Source organism: Empidonax traillii, unplaced genomic scaffold (assembly GCF_003031625.1).
Source record: "Empidonax traillii isolate 1590-97213 ecotype Southwest subspecies unplaced genomic scaffold, ASM303162v1 scaffold65:size4453928, whole genome shotgun sequence".
NCBI lineage: Eukaryota > Metazoa > Chordata > Aves > Passeriformes > Tyrannidae > Empidonax > Empidonax traillii.
Window position 1 is genome coordinate 2,419,571 of NW_020955258.1, and position 16,562 is coordinate 2,436,132.

At 40.8% G+C, this 16,562-nt stretch overlaps 1 protein-coding gene and 1 long non-coding RNA gene across 3 annotated transcripts; one reads left to right on the forward strand and one right to left on the reverse strand.

Moving 5' to 3' along the window:
* Positions 1 to 3,189: 3,189 nt before the first annotated feature.
* LOC114055759 lies at positions 3,190 to 11,762 on the forward strand. Its single transcript, XR_003570819.1, has 4 exons — positions 3,190 to 3,332; positions 9,515 to 9,607; positions 10,503 to 10,606; positions 11,631 to 11,762. It is a non-coding gene; the product is annotated as an uncharacterized LOC114055759 (long non-coding RNA).
* Positions 11,763 to 11,939: 177 nt separating this feature from the next.
* Positions 11,940 to 16,204, reverse strand: CTLA4 (cytotoxic T-lymphocyte associated protein 4). 2 transcript variants are annotated; one of them, XM_027880192.1, is made up of 4 exons: positions 16,026 to 16,204; positions 14,475 to 14,825; positions 13,887 to 13,996; positions 11,940 to 12,920 (listed from the first exon to the last, which is right to left on the reverse strand). In XM_027880192.1, the coding sequence occupies exons 1-4, from the start codon at positions 16,081 to 16,083 to the stop codon at positions 12,750 to 12,752; spliced, it is 690 nt and encodes a 229-aa protein (XP_027735993.1). In that variant the 5' UTR covers positions 16,084 to 16,204; the 3' UTR covers positions 11,940 to 12,749. The 2 variants fall into 2 exon arrangements, with proteins under 2 accessions (XP_027735993.1, XP_027735994.1); XM_027880193.1 differs by lacking the exon at positions 13,887 to 13,996 and having other exon boundaries at positions 12,830 to 12,920; positions 16,026 to 16,188.
* Between the last annotated feature and the right edge of the window lie 358 nt (positions 16,205 to 16,562).

A 16,562-nucleotide genomic window follows, 5' to 3' on the forward strand; every position in this document is an offset into this window, starting at 1 on the left:
GAAGAGCGGAGAGCAGAGTGTCTCCGCTGCCTTTGCTTGGAGGGACAGAGCAGGTTTCTTAGGGCTCAAGGGGTTTTGAAAGACCATAACCAAGAGGGAAGTTTGGTCTTCTGTGTGGGTATTTAACATTGCTAATCTGTTCTTGCTAATTTGATGAGAAAGAACAAGCTGTAAAAACAGTCCCTGCAGCAGTCCAGGAAACACCAAGAGGTAATGGAGTTCGAATAGAAGTCACTTCTCTGTGTCACCGTGTTTCGTTCCGGTTGTAGCACCCCTTCCTCAGGGGAGTGGGTGAGGATTGCTGGTTCCAGGCAAAGCCTGGGTGAGCTTGTTAGTAAAACTGTGACTACACATATCTAGAGCAGAGAGGCTTCAGGTTGGAAGGTTTCCCTTACTTATACCATCAGTAAAAATTTTGAGTTTAGTTGCACTGGGTTGAAATTGGAGCAGTTCATAGATAAGGTTAAGTATATGTTTATGATCATCACAGCTTGTGTGGCCATACAGGGTCTGGAAAAATCTATCATGCAAAACGTGTTAAAGAAAGTATGTGGCACTCACCTGCACGTGTTAAACTGGAAAAGAGGACAAATTTCTCACATGAGGGCACACATCACAACTTCAAGAGAATGAGAAAGTGGATCATGCTTACACCTTTTACTGGTGTTGATACTAAGTCCAGGATGCAAAAGAAATTCAGGGCAAAATTAATTCTATCACAGCAACCTCTCTATAACGGAGGGGTCTAGGCACATTTCTTGCAGCCAGTTTGGACACTGTCACCACATGAAAAAGAATTTGCAGTAATAATTAGAGTGACAATGAGCAAAAAATAGAAATCAGATATCTGTATTCTCTAGAGAACATGTGATTGAAATGACTACTCTAAAACATCACTTTAACCACATTGATCACACTACAGATCACCACAGGAATTCTGGTGAATTGGCCTTTGTCATGTAAAGCCTCCAGATTTCCTCACTGAGTTCCCAGCCTCCATCCATGCACCTTTGTGCTCCTGGGAAACACGGCACTCTCAGTACAGTTCAGGGTAAGCGTATCCAAATCAGCTCTTACCTAGATCAGAGTGTCAGCCTGAGTGCAGGAAGCATCTAGTTACCTTCGGGCAAGCTCCACAGTAGCTCACACACCCTTGTGCTCAGAATAAAACCTCAGTAAGCTCTGCTCAGCCTAAACTGTTCCCAGCTACTAGTAAGCTGGTCCAGGCAGAGGTATATGCATTGTATAGGAATCTGCAGTTCCCTGCTTGCCCATGACTGACTGAAAAAGAACATGCTTGGTCTCTTTCATCTCAGCTCTGTGGTTTCTGGTCATTAAAAGCGAGTGTTGCTCAGGGGGCTTTTGTTGTCCTAGCCACACTGCTGCTTCAGTTTGGGTCTGTAGCCTCATGTGATCCTGACTGAACCACAGCAAAGCACACCCGTACCCAGAGGAGTCAAACAGCCTGCTGGGGCCTGCTGCAGCACAGTGAGGCTGGGGAAATAGAGGTGTCCATATTGTTTGTGTAGATACTACAGAATCCTGAATTTCTGTCTCGTCATCAGAGTCGGCTGAGTTACAAAGACAAGTCATCAAGCTGCAACTTTTTGTAGGTTATGAGAGTCTTTCAGGATTGCATTACCCGATGTTTTTCCTCTTGTTGCATTCCTCACTAAGCACCCGCTGTTGGATAGTTATCTGTGAGCCAAGATACTTGACCTATGATTATTTTTTTTGTTCTCATCTGGTACAGCTCTTACATTTACACTCTCGTGAATTTAGGTGACTGTCAGAAAAGGTGAAAGTTGCTGTTCCTCTGTTCTCCCCGTGTTGATACTGCTGCTGAATCTTAATGTTACATTAGCATCTGGGGCTGATGATAGCAGAGTTCCTGAGCCTAACTTCAGAATTGCTCAGGAATCCCCTTCTGGCTGGAAGCTGTCTTGGTTTGCTGCCAGGCCAGGAATGGAGCTATGTCTCATCAGATAAGCCCTGGAAAATATAGTGTGGTAAATCTCAGTTTTCTCTCAGTAGATCTGTTTACAGATCAGCTGCTTATTCCACTGTTTCAGGTGACCATTGAAAAGTCACATACATATGTCCTGTCTCTCTTTAAATCTTCTTGTTGCTTCCTTGGATTCTTTATCCTTTGTCTGCGTGCTGTACTCAGCAGCAGAGGCAAGGCATGGCCCTTGTGAAGCCATCAGCGATGACGCTATGCTCAGTACGTACCGTAGAGGTCAGCATCACAGCTGATGCTTGGTTTTGTTAATTGAACTAGCCTCCCTCCCTTTGACAAAAGTCACCCTCAGGTGCTGCTGTGAAACTCTTCAGTGGTGCTGCTAGATGTGATTTTTCCAGATGTTTTTTAAGGCTTATCTCTGTGCCTGATGTTGTGGTGGTGTGGGTGGGTGGGTATGTGGGTGGGTGGGCGTGTGTGTGGGGGGGCTTGGTGGGGTGTGTGTCTTGGTCTTGTGACCCAGGCATTTGTAAGTGCTGTTTGTTTTGTTGATGTTCACAGTAGGGTGGTGAGGGTACACATGCTCCTTATGCTGGGTGTCTTGTTGCACATGCAGTCAACAATATAGGGTTCTGTAGTGAGCAGGTCATTGATTCATGTTATATGGATTTAAGCATGTACCTCTGCAGGCCATTGTTTTTTTTTTTTCCTTCTGTGCTAGGTAAGAAAAAGGTGTAACAGGAAAAAAAAAAAAAAGTAAGCCAGTTATGCCACTCTAGTTCTCATTGGGTTGCTGTGGTTACACTGTGTTTTTAGTGACATCAGATGAAAGCTCTGTAGTGTTTGCGTGATGGACTGGTTTGGTGCTTCTTTTGCTTGAAGAAAAAAATAGTTGAAGGGGAAAAAATTAATTTGGCCATTTGCATCTTTCCTTCTAGTTATATATTTGTAACTAGGTGATTTACACTAGTGGTTTACAGAGGAGCAAGTGGTGATTTTATTATTAGCTATGTACATTGTTCTAGTTGACATGGAAACATAACTAGTTTTCCACTATGAAAAGAAACATTTAATTGTTTCCAAACTTTGAAAACTACCCCAGATATCCTCTTTGGTCTGTCTAGGTTCTTCCACTGTTTCAAGGCTTTTTGTGTTGTTTTGAGTTCTTCCATTTCTTTTGTAATACAGAACAGCTGATCATCCTTGTTTATCTGAACTCAAAGTCCAGAGGGTTTCAAAAAAGTGACATGGAAGAGAAATCTCTTGAGGTTGTTACATAGAAAGACACCACCCTCTCAAGCTCCTGAGGTTTCATAGCATACTTTCTTTGATTTTTATACTCTTCCCTGACATCTGCTCTTGGTCATTCCGTGTAAGTGGGTAGCTGCTGGTGTGTCTTTTAGCATCATTCCTACTTTTTTTTTTCTGCTTGCTCTGCCTGGTCTTGGATGATTCCTGCAGACACTGTAAAGCGAGTACTAGCTTATTAGTACTTGTTTCTGTTGTATTCTTCCTGATCATTGAGAATAATAATATCACCACGTATAAAATAGAGTTACTGCTGCTGTGTTGTTCTGCTGCAGAACTGGGTGTCTTTGGGTGTTCCCCCAGCCAGTGAGGTAACAGGGAGTGCAGCAGGACTCAGAGCCAAGGGCAAAGTCTGCTATGTAGTTTCGAAAAGATGAGCTATGATATCTGATGCTGAAATACCTACACACAGTACAAACAAGATGCATGACTGCAGTATGTGTGTGATTTGGAAAAGGAAAAGAAAAATTGAACACAGTATTACCAGCACAGTTCGAACTCCAGATTGATTCAGTTCATTGGAGATGGATTCAAAAGGCTAATCCTTGGTAGGTGGCAGCACCTAAATTGTTGATAAGAGCTACACATGAGTTTTTCATATCAGAGATCTTTCTTGCATATGAAAGAATGATGCTTATTGGTTTTGAACCTCATACAACCTGTTCCTTCTGTCACAAAAATCTCCTGGGTAAAGGATGTTTAAGTATCTGAAAATTGTTGAAAGCAGTGATTCCTAGCTCTGTTGCAAGACATAGATTCACAGACTCATTACTGAATCTGCTGCAGATCCATGCTGCAACAGGACACTGTTGGTAGTAGCATATCCTCTTCTGCAATCTCCAAGACCTTTAATGCAACAAACAAATAAATCAGTACAATTTTTGGTACTAGACTTGTAAAGTTTCAGGATAAGAATTTCCCGATCTTTATCGGTGCAAATTTGCCATCTTTCACAGATTTTCAGTAGGAATCAGGAAGCCTTCAAAGGCTTCCACTGAAAGTGCAGAGGGTTAGGGTAGTCAGTGATGTAGGAAGCTCCTGCCTGCTGTGGGGTTGGGCAGCAGCCATCTGTTGTCTCCCTTCCCAGCTGGATATCATCACAGCCTTCGGCAAGCGGCTCTGTCACCAACTATAGAATGTTACTTTGACCCAAAGAATGATTTGTCAAACATGGTTTAATTGCTGCATTCATGCAAATGCACACTTGTACAGAGGCTTTTTAAATAAATGAGTGTTCTCTGCAGGAAATTTCTGGACAATTCTGGTTAAGTGAAGGTGACTAATTGGATCAATTCACCCACCACTGGAAAGTGTGAGCATTGTACTTGTACTTACCCAAGTGAACAAATCAGTCCAGGAGCTAGATGAATTCTGCATAACTTGTAAAATCTCTTGATTTGAGATTTTGCTGGGGTATTCTTTTTAACCACTTTATTACAAAAGTGACATGGTATCTCTGGTGATCACATATCATCAGTGCATCAGTTTCATGCTGAAAGAACTGAAAACAGCACTTCAGCAAAAAATGGAACTATTCTCTAGCAACAAGACAGAAACTGGCAACACTTCAATTTTCTGATGATTTATAGGTTTTATTTCAGAACAAAGTCAAGACAGCATATTACTGACAGGTTTTGTCAAGAGTTTTTTATTATAATAAAGTAGGGGTTTAGGTAGCATGGGAAGCCTTCAGGCATGCTCAATAAAGAGCAATGCGTATTTCATATGCATCTTTTTATATTAATATATTTCCTTGTATATGTGTAACAGATTTAGATCCCAAGTCTGCTTTCCCACACTACCTACTTCATATGCAACAAGCTGTTTCCAGCTTCTTCTCTTCCAGTTCTGTTGCTGGGACAGCTCTCTGCAACACCTAAACATTTCACTGAACTTTACACTGTTGTTACTGTTACATGATCAGAAGGTTTTGTGACTTAAAATCGCATGGCTTAAAGCCACATGAACAAGCTCTTCGGGTGAGTCTGATAAATTAGCTACAAATGTCAGTGCTTTTGTTCCATATACTGGCCTCCATGACAATTAAGTTAATAAAGTAAGGAAAGGATTAAGTTAAAAGGAAGTTGAAAGGACCCAGATAGGTCCAACTGGCAGTTCTGTTTGTCATAATAATTAACTTAACTTGGAATCACATAACGGTAAATACCTAGAGCATAATCAGAAAAACAAAAAGGCTGAGTAGTTATTGAAAAATAATTGGATCTTCATTAGCCTCTCAAATTTCACAAATAACACAGAACACTTCTGGTTTTATTGTAAGGTTGGAAAGGAAGATCAAAACAATAGTATTTGCTACATTTGGGCTCATCTGGATTTTGTGATATTAAAGATTCGTTATCTTTTTTCTTTGCAGGTTTGACATTCAAATCCATTACTCATGTTCTTTTGCAAAGACTAGATTTATGAGAATAAATAGTTTTTAATTCACTGCCTAAACTGAAAATTTGAAATTTTAACAAGCTAGGAAGTTGAGACAAAAATAATTTTATGTTTGGCAAAAAAGGGGTTTTTTAATAAATTTGATGAAGGTAACATTTTAAGTTAAACACAATTCCAAAGCAGTCCAAGTATTTAATTTAAAAATACCAAGAGATTTCATTTTTCCAAATGTTTCTATACACAACAATTTGCCAAAGTAGACATGTTTACTGTGAGTGGAAGAAGATATAATTCAAGTACTTATCTATCTAGAGCAGACCTAGGCACTGAGTGTTTCATGTTCTGCAGGTTGATAAGTAAGCCAAAAACATCCATGTGGCCAAATCTAAACCGGCTTTTTAGGGAAAACCATTTCACAAGGTGCCTCAATTAAAGTTAACATTCACACTGTGAGCAGCCAGGCTGACTTCCTCTCAGTTCCTCCAGACTCCTCCTTTTGCCACCTGACTTCCATTCAGGTGCTGTGCAGGTTGTTCCCCTCCCCTGCGCGTCACCCACCTACTGAACAGCACGTGGCCCGTGTCACCTTCCAACTGTTTCCCATATTTGTTGGATGAGACACGAGCAATCGGGTCCTTTGGAGCAGCCAGCGCTGACAAACACGTGTGCACAGTCAGCATCGTGCCTGCCCTCCTTCCAGGAACCAGAGAGCAAACGCATGAGGTGTATTTCCAACCGAGGCATCTGAAACGTGAGAGTGAAGTGACTTTGTCCACTCCCATGAAAGAACGACACCTTCCTTGGGATCAGATAGTAGAGCAATTGCTGTATTTAATGAAAGTATATGAAAGTCATAAAATATGAAGTAAAAACATGAGAAACAAGAATGGAAGTTAATCTGAAAATTACAGTGTAAATGATGACATTAATGTGAGGAATTTTTACACGAGATGTGTGCCTGTGGCTTGCATATGGGAGGAGGAATAATATAAGTTTGGGACCTTTGGAGAAAATATTTTAATGATATTATATTATTGCAGCAAGATGAAGAAAAAAAAGAACATGAGATGTTTCATCTTAGTGAGAGAGTATTGTAAAAAGAAGACTAGACCAATAGTCTAGTCATATAAGAAAGTATGATATAATGAATTAGTTTAGCATTATAAGAGAAAGGAAAATATTATTAATTTGTGAAGCAGACAGTCATATTTGCTACAGAATTAAAAGTGAGAAAGCTTTTATAAATGCTGCCCACACGATATAACACCTCAAGAAAGCTCAGCTATGAAACCAACTTATTCTGCTGATTATTGCTGTTCTAGCCACCTTTCCAGCATGTAAAACATTAAGTCAGCCAGTTATGAAGCTGAGTGTTTCCAGAGTGTCACTTACCAGAAGGATTTGATAACTTACAAAGAAATGAACTGTTTTGCTTTCTATCTAGATTAAGTACTGCTAACATACCACACTTTGTGACAGTTTCAAATGTGCATTATTTTTGGTTCTTGTTTCCCCCTCCAAGTATTTTTACAATTTTTATTCAGCTCATTGCATCTTCATTTTTAACCTGCACGATGCAAATCAGTTAGACCCTAATACTGCCTAACACCTTGTGTAGCACAGGAGAAGAGAAGGCCTGTTTTTAATAAGCTATTTTTTGTATCTGTTTGGATTCAAACAAAGTGGAAAGATGACAATAGCAAGAACTAGCAGCTCTGTCTAGCAGGTAAAAAGGCCAACTCTGAAAGCACACAAGATGAAAAGAAGTCTTATCAGAGTTTCTACAGAACTTCAAACACCTCAGCTTTCCTCACATACTAGCAAATGGAGAGAGATCTCTGGAGTTCAGCTGAAGGCCAACAGAGTCCAACTTCCAAAAAGAATTTTCACAGAAAGGAAGGAGGTTGAGATATTTCTCACAGCTGATGATGCTGCAAGTGCCCAGCACTAAATGCTGTGGAAGGTAGTACATACCAATCCTTCACACTTTCTAATTTGTGGAGGGAAGACTTTCTAGTTTGCACAAAAGTAAGCAGTGCTGCTGCTGGCCCCTTTCATCACTAGTTCAAGGAAGCTGCAAATCCCTAAGGAGAAAATTTAAAAACAGGACTAATGTATAGTAACTTAAAAATAACACATTTAATGTAGAGCAGGATTCATTTATTGCCTGTCTGTACTGAACTCTAGGAGTCTTTGGGGTCTGGTTACTCAGTTTCTAGTTTGAATGAAACATGGAGTATTTGCTCAGTGTAGGTGTTTTTATTCCTATAAAACCAGTGATTTTTCCTGTCAATGGCAATCTTGGTCCAAACATTAATGTTCATTTGCTATAGACAACCCACATCCCATGCGCTGATCCTGTCTAGGAAGAACAAAGCACCCTGCTGCCTGTTCCAGCTTTCAACACAAGTTGCTGCATCACAGGGAAGAGCATCAATGTGGATAAATCCCACCCAGAACTCATCATAGTCCAGCCAGATGTTGCCTGTTTCATGTTTCGTGATTGTGTCACATATCCCCTTACAGGAGGTGGTCAGCTAAAAGTACCACCTAATGGAATGATACAATTGTGTGAGATATTCCATTTTCCTTAAAAACAAGGTCTTGCATTTCGTTTAGTCAAGCAGTTCAAAAAAAGTCAGAAAAGAATGAAGAAGAAAAAACACCAATGAAAAAACAGAGAACTTTCTGTTCAACTGTAACTTCATAACCACTAAAAAATGTTCATTAAAATATATAGAAACATGACTGTGGTTAAGACAGCTCACTATGGAAATAGAAGGAAAACTACATTTGAAAAACTGAAAAAGAAAAGAATAGTGAAATTTTGACTAGTTAATAATCTCTTACGTCACGGAGGCATCTGCTTCGTCACCTCAGCTGCAATTACTAATGATTCACAATGAAGTTTTATCCCTTACTTGAACTCTTCCTTGCTCTGTCCCTCTAATAATCAACAAAAACTTTTGAAATAGCTTCAATGACAATTTTTACACTGCTCCCCACCCCACCTCTGGTTTCTAAGATCTTTTATTAGTAACTGTTATTTGCTCAAACATACTACAGTTCCTCACCATTCCTTTTTTTCTGTAGAATATAAAAGTGCCCTCAAATAAGATTCTTCTTTTATCAGTCACAAAAATATTCACAGAAAATGATAACAAAGTCCTGTAAGTGGTGACTGAACTGTGTGTGGAAGTGCCTAAGTGATGCTCAGGAATCTGCAGGATCATCAGAGTGTGGTGCTGTGTATTTATAATTATTTTCTCATTCTCTGCAGCTCAAAAATTTCCTGAATTTCACCTCTACCCCACACCTCCCTCCCAGCTATAAACCTGCATTCAAAATATACATTAACCTTCCAGGGAGTGCAGAGGCCTCGCAGCCTAGCTGTGATAGAAGCTATCTCAAAGGATCTTTCACATGATCAAGCAAGCATACAGTTTGCAAATGACAACAATAGATTGGTTTTAGTAATGCATAAATCCATCTGCTATACAGCAGCCTGCTTTGGTCTGGATTTCGTGTTACAGCTCGTGAATATATCTTCTGATCCCTGTTTATGCCTCTTCTAGAGGCCAAGCTCTTTAGACGTGGTTCAGACTGTTCCCATCACAGGGAAAACTGGTGCATTTTCTGGTTCATTTTTCAAAACTCACTCCCCATCACATCCCCAACTTTTGTCTGGTGAAAGGAAGAAGCCAGTTGTATCTTACCTTCCAATGTACTTTGCCTCCAAATCTCCTCAGCCCCTCACACACATTCACACTCTTTGATGCAGACAAAGTGCACCTGTGAATGCCCACTCGTGCAGCCAGAAACTCATTATCTCTGTTTCACAAACAGGCTGCCAGAGCTCCTGACTGGGTGAAGAGAACATCAGAAGAGACTCTTCCTGAACTTCACCAAGCAGTATGGCCTCGTAATTTGGCTGTCCAGGTAACACAGTTATGTTTTTAAACTCTCCATTCTAATGAGCAGAGTTCTGAGACCAAATCCTTTTGCCTTTGCTTTTTCCATTCTTCCCAGAAAGCGGCACGATTTCGTCTTTATTGTATTTTCTGGCTTGTGGAGGGACTTGAAGTTTGCATCTTTCAGTTTGGTACTGCTGTGATCTGACATACAAGTTGACTTGTATGGAGTGCTGATCATGTAAAGACGCTCTCTGAGTATCAGGAAAAAGCACAGACCTTAAGGTTCTGGAGGGCAGCATGGGACAATGGAAATTCCCTGAGGTCTGGGCTCTGCACTTATGAGAACTAGCTGCTATATGGACCATATGGAGATAGGTATAAACACCATCTCTGCAGGCATTGAGTCTCCACTCCTCTGTAGTGTCAGATACAAATTACGAGAATATCATTGTCAGTAAAATCTGAACTGAAATCTCACTTTGATCTTCACTGTATCACTGTATCTGCTGATTTGAGTGCACCTATTACCCTGCCAGAAAATTCAAAAGGGGAATCTGGCTTAGAACAAAAAATGAAAAAGCCTACTTATGTAACATTTAGCTCAGGAATGGCAGCTAAATTTGTAAGGAAACCCAGAGAAAATGAAGCACTGCAGAAGTAAAAGAGGGTATGAAAAAGTAACTACTGAAAATTAAGAGAAGTTCGTAACAGCCAGATAATTTGGGCAAAGTAATTTCTAATAGGATAATTAATAAACATCATACCGATATAAAATTTTGTGTTTGGGAGCAAACACAAAATATTGCTATTTTCACACGTGAGATGATAGTTTTTGCTCTGCTCTCCTATAACCTTCACTACTCAGTTATTTTAGCAACCTGCTGCTAATTTATGGCAGAATTCTGCACTGGTCATTTCAGGCTGAATGTCTCAAGGAAATGCTTGTGTACTAAGAGGAAATAATTCAGGTAGGTGCAGAATGCCTAATTATGGTCAACCTAACTAATTTGGGTTAGAAATGGAGGTGAGTTGGAATGTCCGCAGTGGAATGTTCTGTGGTAACACAGATTCACAGCCAGCTGTGGCCAGAGGTCATGAGGTTGTGGATACAGGTCCAAAGCATCTCTTCACCCAGGAGGGATGAACTTGAGGAAAATTTACTTGAGCTGCTTTTAGATTGCTTAAGAAAAGTTCCTAGTTCCAGTATACAGGAGTTGTCAAGGAAAGGAAAAAGAAAAAACAATTGATTCCTGATTAGGAGTCAGACACATGATTCACAGGATATCTGAACTACTACTTGCTGTGGTGGAAAAAATTGTTCTGTGTGATTATTCATGCTTTGTGCAGCTTGTACAAGTGGATGTGTGGGTCACTCTATTTTGCATCATGGAATCATGGAACGTATTTCTCTGATTGGGCTGAACTTGATTGGCAAAAATTTAGTCATTTTGCAGTTACACCAGATGTGATCTTTGACCATTTTTTATCTCCAAAACACCAAGTAGTGAAAAATTAGGGAAAAAGTCCTGGACAGATGTCAGAATACTAAAAACTCCTTCAGAAAAAGGATATGTCATATGGATGCTGCATTTACTTAATGCAGTACAATTGCATATCAACAGAGAGCAGTTAGCACCTGCAAACATTAGCAAATTGAGAATGGGAATGGTTTTTTGCACATTTGGAGGTAATACCAGAAGAATGGGCAAGAGGGGGAAAGCTAACTAAAAGAGCTATGAGATTCAGTGTTCTGGGAGCTGCTGCCACTGCAGAAACAGGGAATAAAGGGCTGTGGGGTTTGACTTTACACCTGTGTAGCCCAGAAGATGGATTCACAGCTGTGAACCAGAGACACATGCTGCCAGGTTTTTGAGTTGCAAGGTGAAATTTTGATAGCAAAGAGTCAAAGCAGTAGGTAGTAGGCTGAAATAGCTTTAATCTCCAGCAGCTTTGTGTTCTGACTAGCATTTAGCGGGTGAGAGTGTCGAAGTGCTGCAAAGAAAACAGGATTTGAAACTAGGACAAGTGTTTTGTTGAAACATGTACAGGAGATTCTGTCAAAGTCATTACAGCTACCCTCTGCAAGTAAGTAACTTTGCTGGAAGAGAAAAGGTGATTGGTAGTGTCTGAGCAGCATCACAGCAGCTCTAACTACACAAATAGAAGAACTGGCAGATTGTAATGGTAGCTGGCTGAGGAGGGAGCTGAGAATGTAAGTGTTGGCATGAACACACAGACTGTTTCTAAAGGGCAAAACACAGGGTCAGAGGGGAAGGGTTCATGTTGTCTTCACTGCTTTCTAACATGTAGCCACTTCCTGTTTCTTCTGAGAACAGTGAATAAGAAATGAACTTGAATTTGGGCAAAGCTTCAAGGTTTTTATTGACTGGTACATAACTAATAAACAAGATTATACACTGTCAATATTTTCATGGAAAATAGAGTCAGTTAAACACAGCAACATACTTCTGCCTTTTGGATAGATGCTAATTTAGCATTTGTAAAACACAAGGCCCCAGCAGAGCTGGAACATCCTCCCAGCACAGCGTTAAGAGGGTTCCTGCTGGAGCCTCCTTTCCAACCAAACTGTCAGCACTGGCTCAGATATCATCAGTGTCAACTCCAGCACAGCACTGCTGGGACACAGAGCCAGTGAGGGGAGCTAAGATCAGGCTTTTAGAGCAGCAGTGTCATCAATGCCGGCCTATGGTGATGTCTCTGTGGAGTGCAGAGCACTAACGCCAGAAATGGAGCCAATAAATATCGATGCAGGGAAACGAGTCAACATTCCTTTGTACATTAGTGTGCTCTTCTGCCTCTGCCCCCCAGACCTGTGGGATCAGCTTTGCAATGACACACAAGCCTCTGTCATAATAGTGTTTGGATTTCAGTTGTTCATTAGGCATGGTGAAATGTGACAGTAATATGCTCAACTGCAACAGCAATGGCTCTTAATGCTATGTATATATATAGATATATATATGTATATATACTACATATTGGTACAATACATCTCAAAGATTCAATGGCCTAAGGTAGCCATTTTTATGTGACAGGGTTAATCTTCGAATACGAATGCATATACTAATTATTCTCCTCCAAACCACTGAAGTTACAAGGAACGTTCTCTCTCCTTCCTGTACACCTTTGTTACAAGACAATTAATTTTATTTCTTTAACTGAAGTGAGTTAGCAGACTTTCCATCCCAGCTAGGAAATGGTTTCTCTCCTTCCGTGTTACAGTTACCAGTGATGTGGAATGGAATCACTTTTTTCTCTAGCTTTTCAGAAGGCATTTTCACGTAGACTCCGGTAGTGAGACATCGCCTTCTCTTTATCTGTAAAATATGGGAAGACAATAAAATAAACAAGTGATAATGGCATAATCATTGACCAGCAACTTTTAGAGAAAACTGATGGATGTTCTGCCTTTACTGAGCAGAAGGTATTCTATACACCTTTCCCTGACATGCCTCTTTACAGGAGATCTGTTGAGACCATTTGAGGGAGGATCAGGATGTACAGAGGCTATTTAGGTAAATATATATATATATATATATATATATATATATATATATATATATATATATATATTAAAGAGTCCTGCCATTCATTTAGCCCTCTGAAGGTAGTCCTGCTTTAGATTTCAGTGTTTCTTCAAAACTAGGAGTGTTCACACCAGACAGCTTCATTTAGTCTCTAGGGACAAGGGCTAAGTGAAAAATAAGAGACAGAGGCACTGTTTGGTTTTAAGCTTTGCCATCAGATTCATTTCTAGCAGACTGTGAGCACTGCAGACTCCTGTGGAAAGAGGCAACACAGGCTCACATTTTGCCTGCCTTTGTGCAGAGATTTCTAGTTGTGAAGTTAAAAAAATCTTTAAGTTACGATTACCCCCTATCCAAGGAGAAGCCTCTTTAAATTTGCTTTGCACAGAGGTGAATGGTGGGAAAAGGAAAAAATCAAATCCTGGGATTTTGTGTGAATCAGCTGTGAAATCAGAGACTGTTGCCTTTGATTCCAGAAGTGTCCCCCATTTTAAGCATCCAAATAAATCTAAGCCAGGCTCAGTCTAGCTGATGAAAGCTGACTGCTTTCTAGTACTCTGGGCACACAAACGAGCCATAAACAAGTACAAGTGGCAGCTCCAGCAAGTTCTCTTATCTTACAGTATTGTAATAGCATTGCTCTAGTAAAATGGAGCATCCCAGTGCATTTGTTCCCAGTGTTCTCCTTTCTTTCGCCTTGTCCTCATCACACAAAGGGTGTTATTAGCAGAATGGGGCTGAATTGATGGGACTTACCGCTTTGCCCACAAGAACAGCTGAGATGATGATACTGTAAAGAAAAAATCCTGAGGCTGTAGCTCCTAATACCCAGAGATATATGGCAGTGTCTGGACAAGGTTCTGGATCTAAAACATAGGATATCACACAAGTCATGTCACACAGGAGCCTCCTAAGGATGGCCCTAGAGTCAGTAAGGCAGCCTCCACTCTTGTTTTTCTCTAGCGTGTGCTGTTCCAGGATACTGCCAGGACTGACCTCTGAGTCCCTGCCCACTCAACCTCCAATGAAAGTAGGCTTTATCTGTAGAAGAACATACACTTTACTCTGCTATTTCTTTACTTCTGTATCTAACTGTCTAGGCATACATGGTATTGCTTATGCTATCAAGCACCTCTAAGTTGCTAAATACATTGCATGGCTCTGACTATGCTTGCTTTAGGTGTGTGGAGGGAGGCATGAAAGGAACAGGAGCTAATCATGATTTTCAGAGATCAAACCAGTATTTGCCCTCACTTCATGCAAGCAGAACTCTAATGACCTTTGAGGCATAATAGGAACTCCCTTAACTTGGAAATACCGGGGTACTGTAAAGCTGTGGCTTACCAATGACATAGAGCTGTGTCCCGTTTCCCTTGTTCATGAAATAGGGAGGGGGGTACATCCGCTCCATCTTGCAAATGTACAGGCCAGTGTCATTGGCCTGCAGGCCAGCGAGGGTGAGGGTCACGTTGTTCCGGCCAGGGCTGACACGGCACTGAATGACCTCTTCCACACTGAACGTTTTAAACTCCGTGGTGTAGGTTGAAGCACAAATTTCAGTGAACCCGTCACTTGTCTGTTTGAGCAGCGTCACTCGAATTTCCTTTGCGTTCCCGATGTGCTTGTATTTACACACCAAGCTGGCGACTCCTTGCCTGTTGGCCAGCACCATTGCTGGCTGAGTCACTTCCATTACTATAAGGAAGTAAAGAGCATGATGGTAAGTGAACTGTCATGACATGATCTGCAGTCATTTACTTGAAACCTGCACAGTGGGAAGGGAGTTCTACCACCTCCTATTATCCATGGGTACTTCCTAGAAATGCTGCTTTCAAAAGAAAGCACTCCAAAACCACAATTCACATTAGCATGCATTTAATATTCTGTATTCTTTTAAAAGCTCAAGAAATGCTTTGATTACTAAAAATCGTATTATAAATCTCAGCAATTACTTGCTACTGAAATAGTAGGTTGTTTGGCCCAGTTACTGGAGCAGTGAAGTGACCCGCATGCTTTGGCTTCCCTCAACAGAAATGTGTTAATATACATAAGAAAATGATTTCAGATGGTAAGACTGAAATTTGAATTTTAAAATCAGGCATTTAAACCATAATTTCTGCCTAGAAGAAATAAGCACGTTCACATTTAGAAACAAAAAGGTTGACAACCTGGATGGAACATGGAATAGAACCATTAGGGTTACGGTAAAACTGAATGGAAAACCTGTTGGCAAATTTTTGTTTCTGGTCTTTTTTCTCCTTATTTTTAACCAGGTATTCCCAAGCCACAGTATAGCAGCAGTGTATACCCCAAGCCACAATATAGCAACACACAGCAAAGCCTGATAAGCATACAATAAAAAAATCATTACAAATCTTAAGGGAAAATTAATGTACTATGGACATCCCCACTGACAGTTTTTTACAACTTCTGTACTCTGGCCTGCTGTACAATGAGAAGACACTGACTTTTGCTTTGATAAGCTGTGAAGACTCAGTGTTATTTGTTCAATCTCATTTTGCATTAGTCCATAATGGGGCAGGGCTTATCTTCTTCAATTCTGCAGTGCAAGAATTTGAGATGAAGAAGAGTAGAATTTTTCCCTCCATTCTAACCTCTATAGCCATGTTATCAGCTGCCATAACTTCACTTGCGGGGCCTGTTTTGTCAAAATCTGTCTTCCTTCTTGAGCTACTCTGCCCGGTGTCCCCACAGATGGTACTGCTCTCAAGTCTATGTGTGATTTTCCAGATACCTTGCAGTCCCCGAGACCTCACTCCCATCTGGTCCTGTGTCGCCTCCCTCTCCCTGTTGTACCAAATCCATCTCCTGCAAAGACGTGAAACTGAAAAAAGGCAGACACCCCCAGATACCTTGCCTCCTTCATCTACCCACCTTCAGCACTGGCAGTGGCTGTGCAGAGAAAGCCCACGGTGACCAATATTGAGAGCATTCCTGTGCTGGGACAGATGCTGGAGGGGCTGAAGGTATCCAGTGCCTTCAGAAGTTGAGACAAACTGGAACTCTCAGGACTGGAAAAGAGGTGACACCTTTCAGGATACTGAATCTTCGAAATGTTTGAACCCACAAAGAGCCAGTGTGTATATATAGCTTTGATCCAAGATGCTGTACCTGAAAGTAATGTGAAGCTTTGTTTTGGTTTTACGAGAAAGGAAGTAGTGGGTTTGATTAGTACGTGCACAGTTAACCTCAAACAGCACGAATAAAAACAACTGTTCAGCAGATGGAAAATATATATTCAATCTGAAACTGCCGTCCATTCTGCTTGAAGAATTGTGGGAGGAGAGGTAATCATCCATTAGAACAGTGCAGCCCTTTGGTGCTGCCAGCTTGCAGAATCACAGCACTTAATATTTTAGCCATAATCAGGTATTTCCTTCTAGGACAACACACACAGAACTATACTTCTGC

What these genes read in the sequence shown, in the direction of transcription:
- CTLA4 (XM_027880192.1), bottom strand. Translation starts at nt 16,083, where the DNA reads ATGCTCTCAATATTGGTCACCGTGGGCTTTCTCTGCACAGCCACTGCC. An exon ending in AGCCACTGCCAGTGCTGAAG is followed by an intron (nt 14,826 to 16,025) that starts GTGGGTAGATGA and finishes ACTTCCTTATAG; the next exon opens with TAATGGAAGTGACTCAGCCA. An exon ending in CTGTTCTTGTGGGCAAAGCG is followed by an intron (nt 12,921 to 13,886) that starts GTAAGTCCCATC and finishes CATATTTTACAG; the next exon opens with ATAAAGAGAAGGCGATGTCT.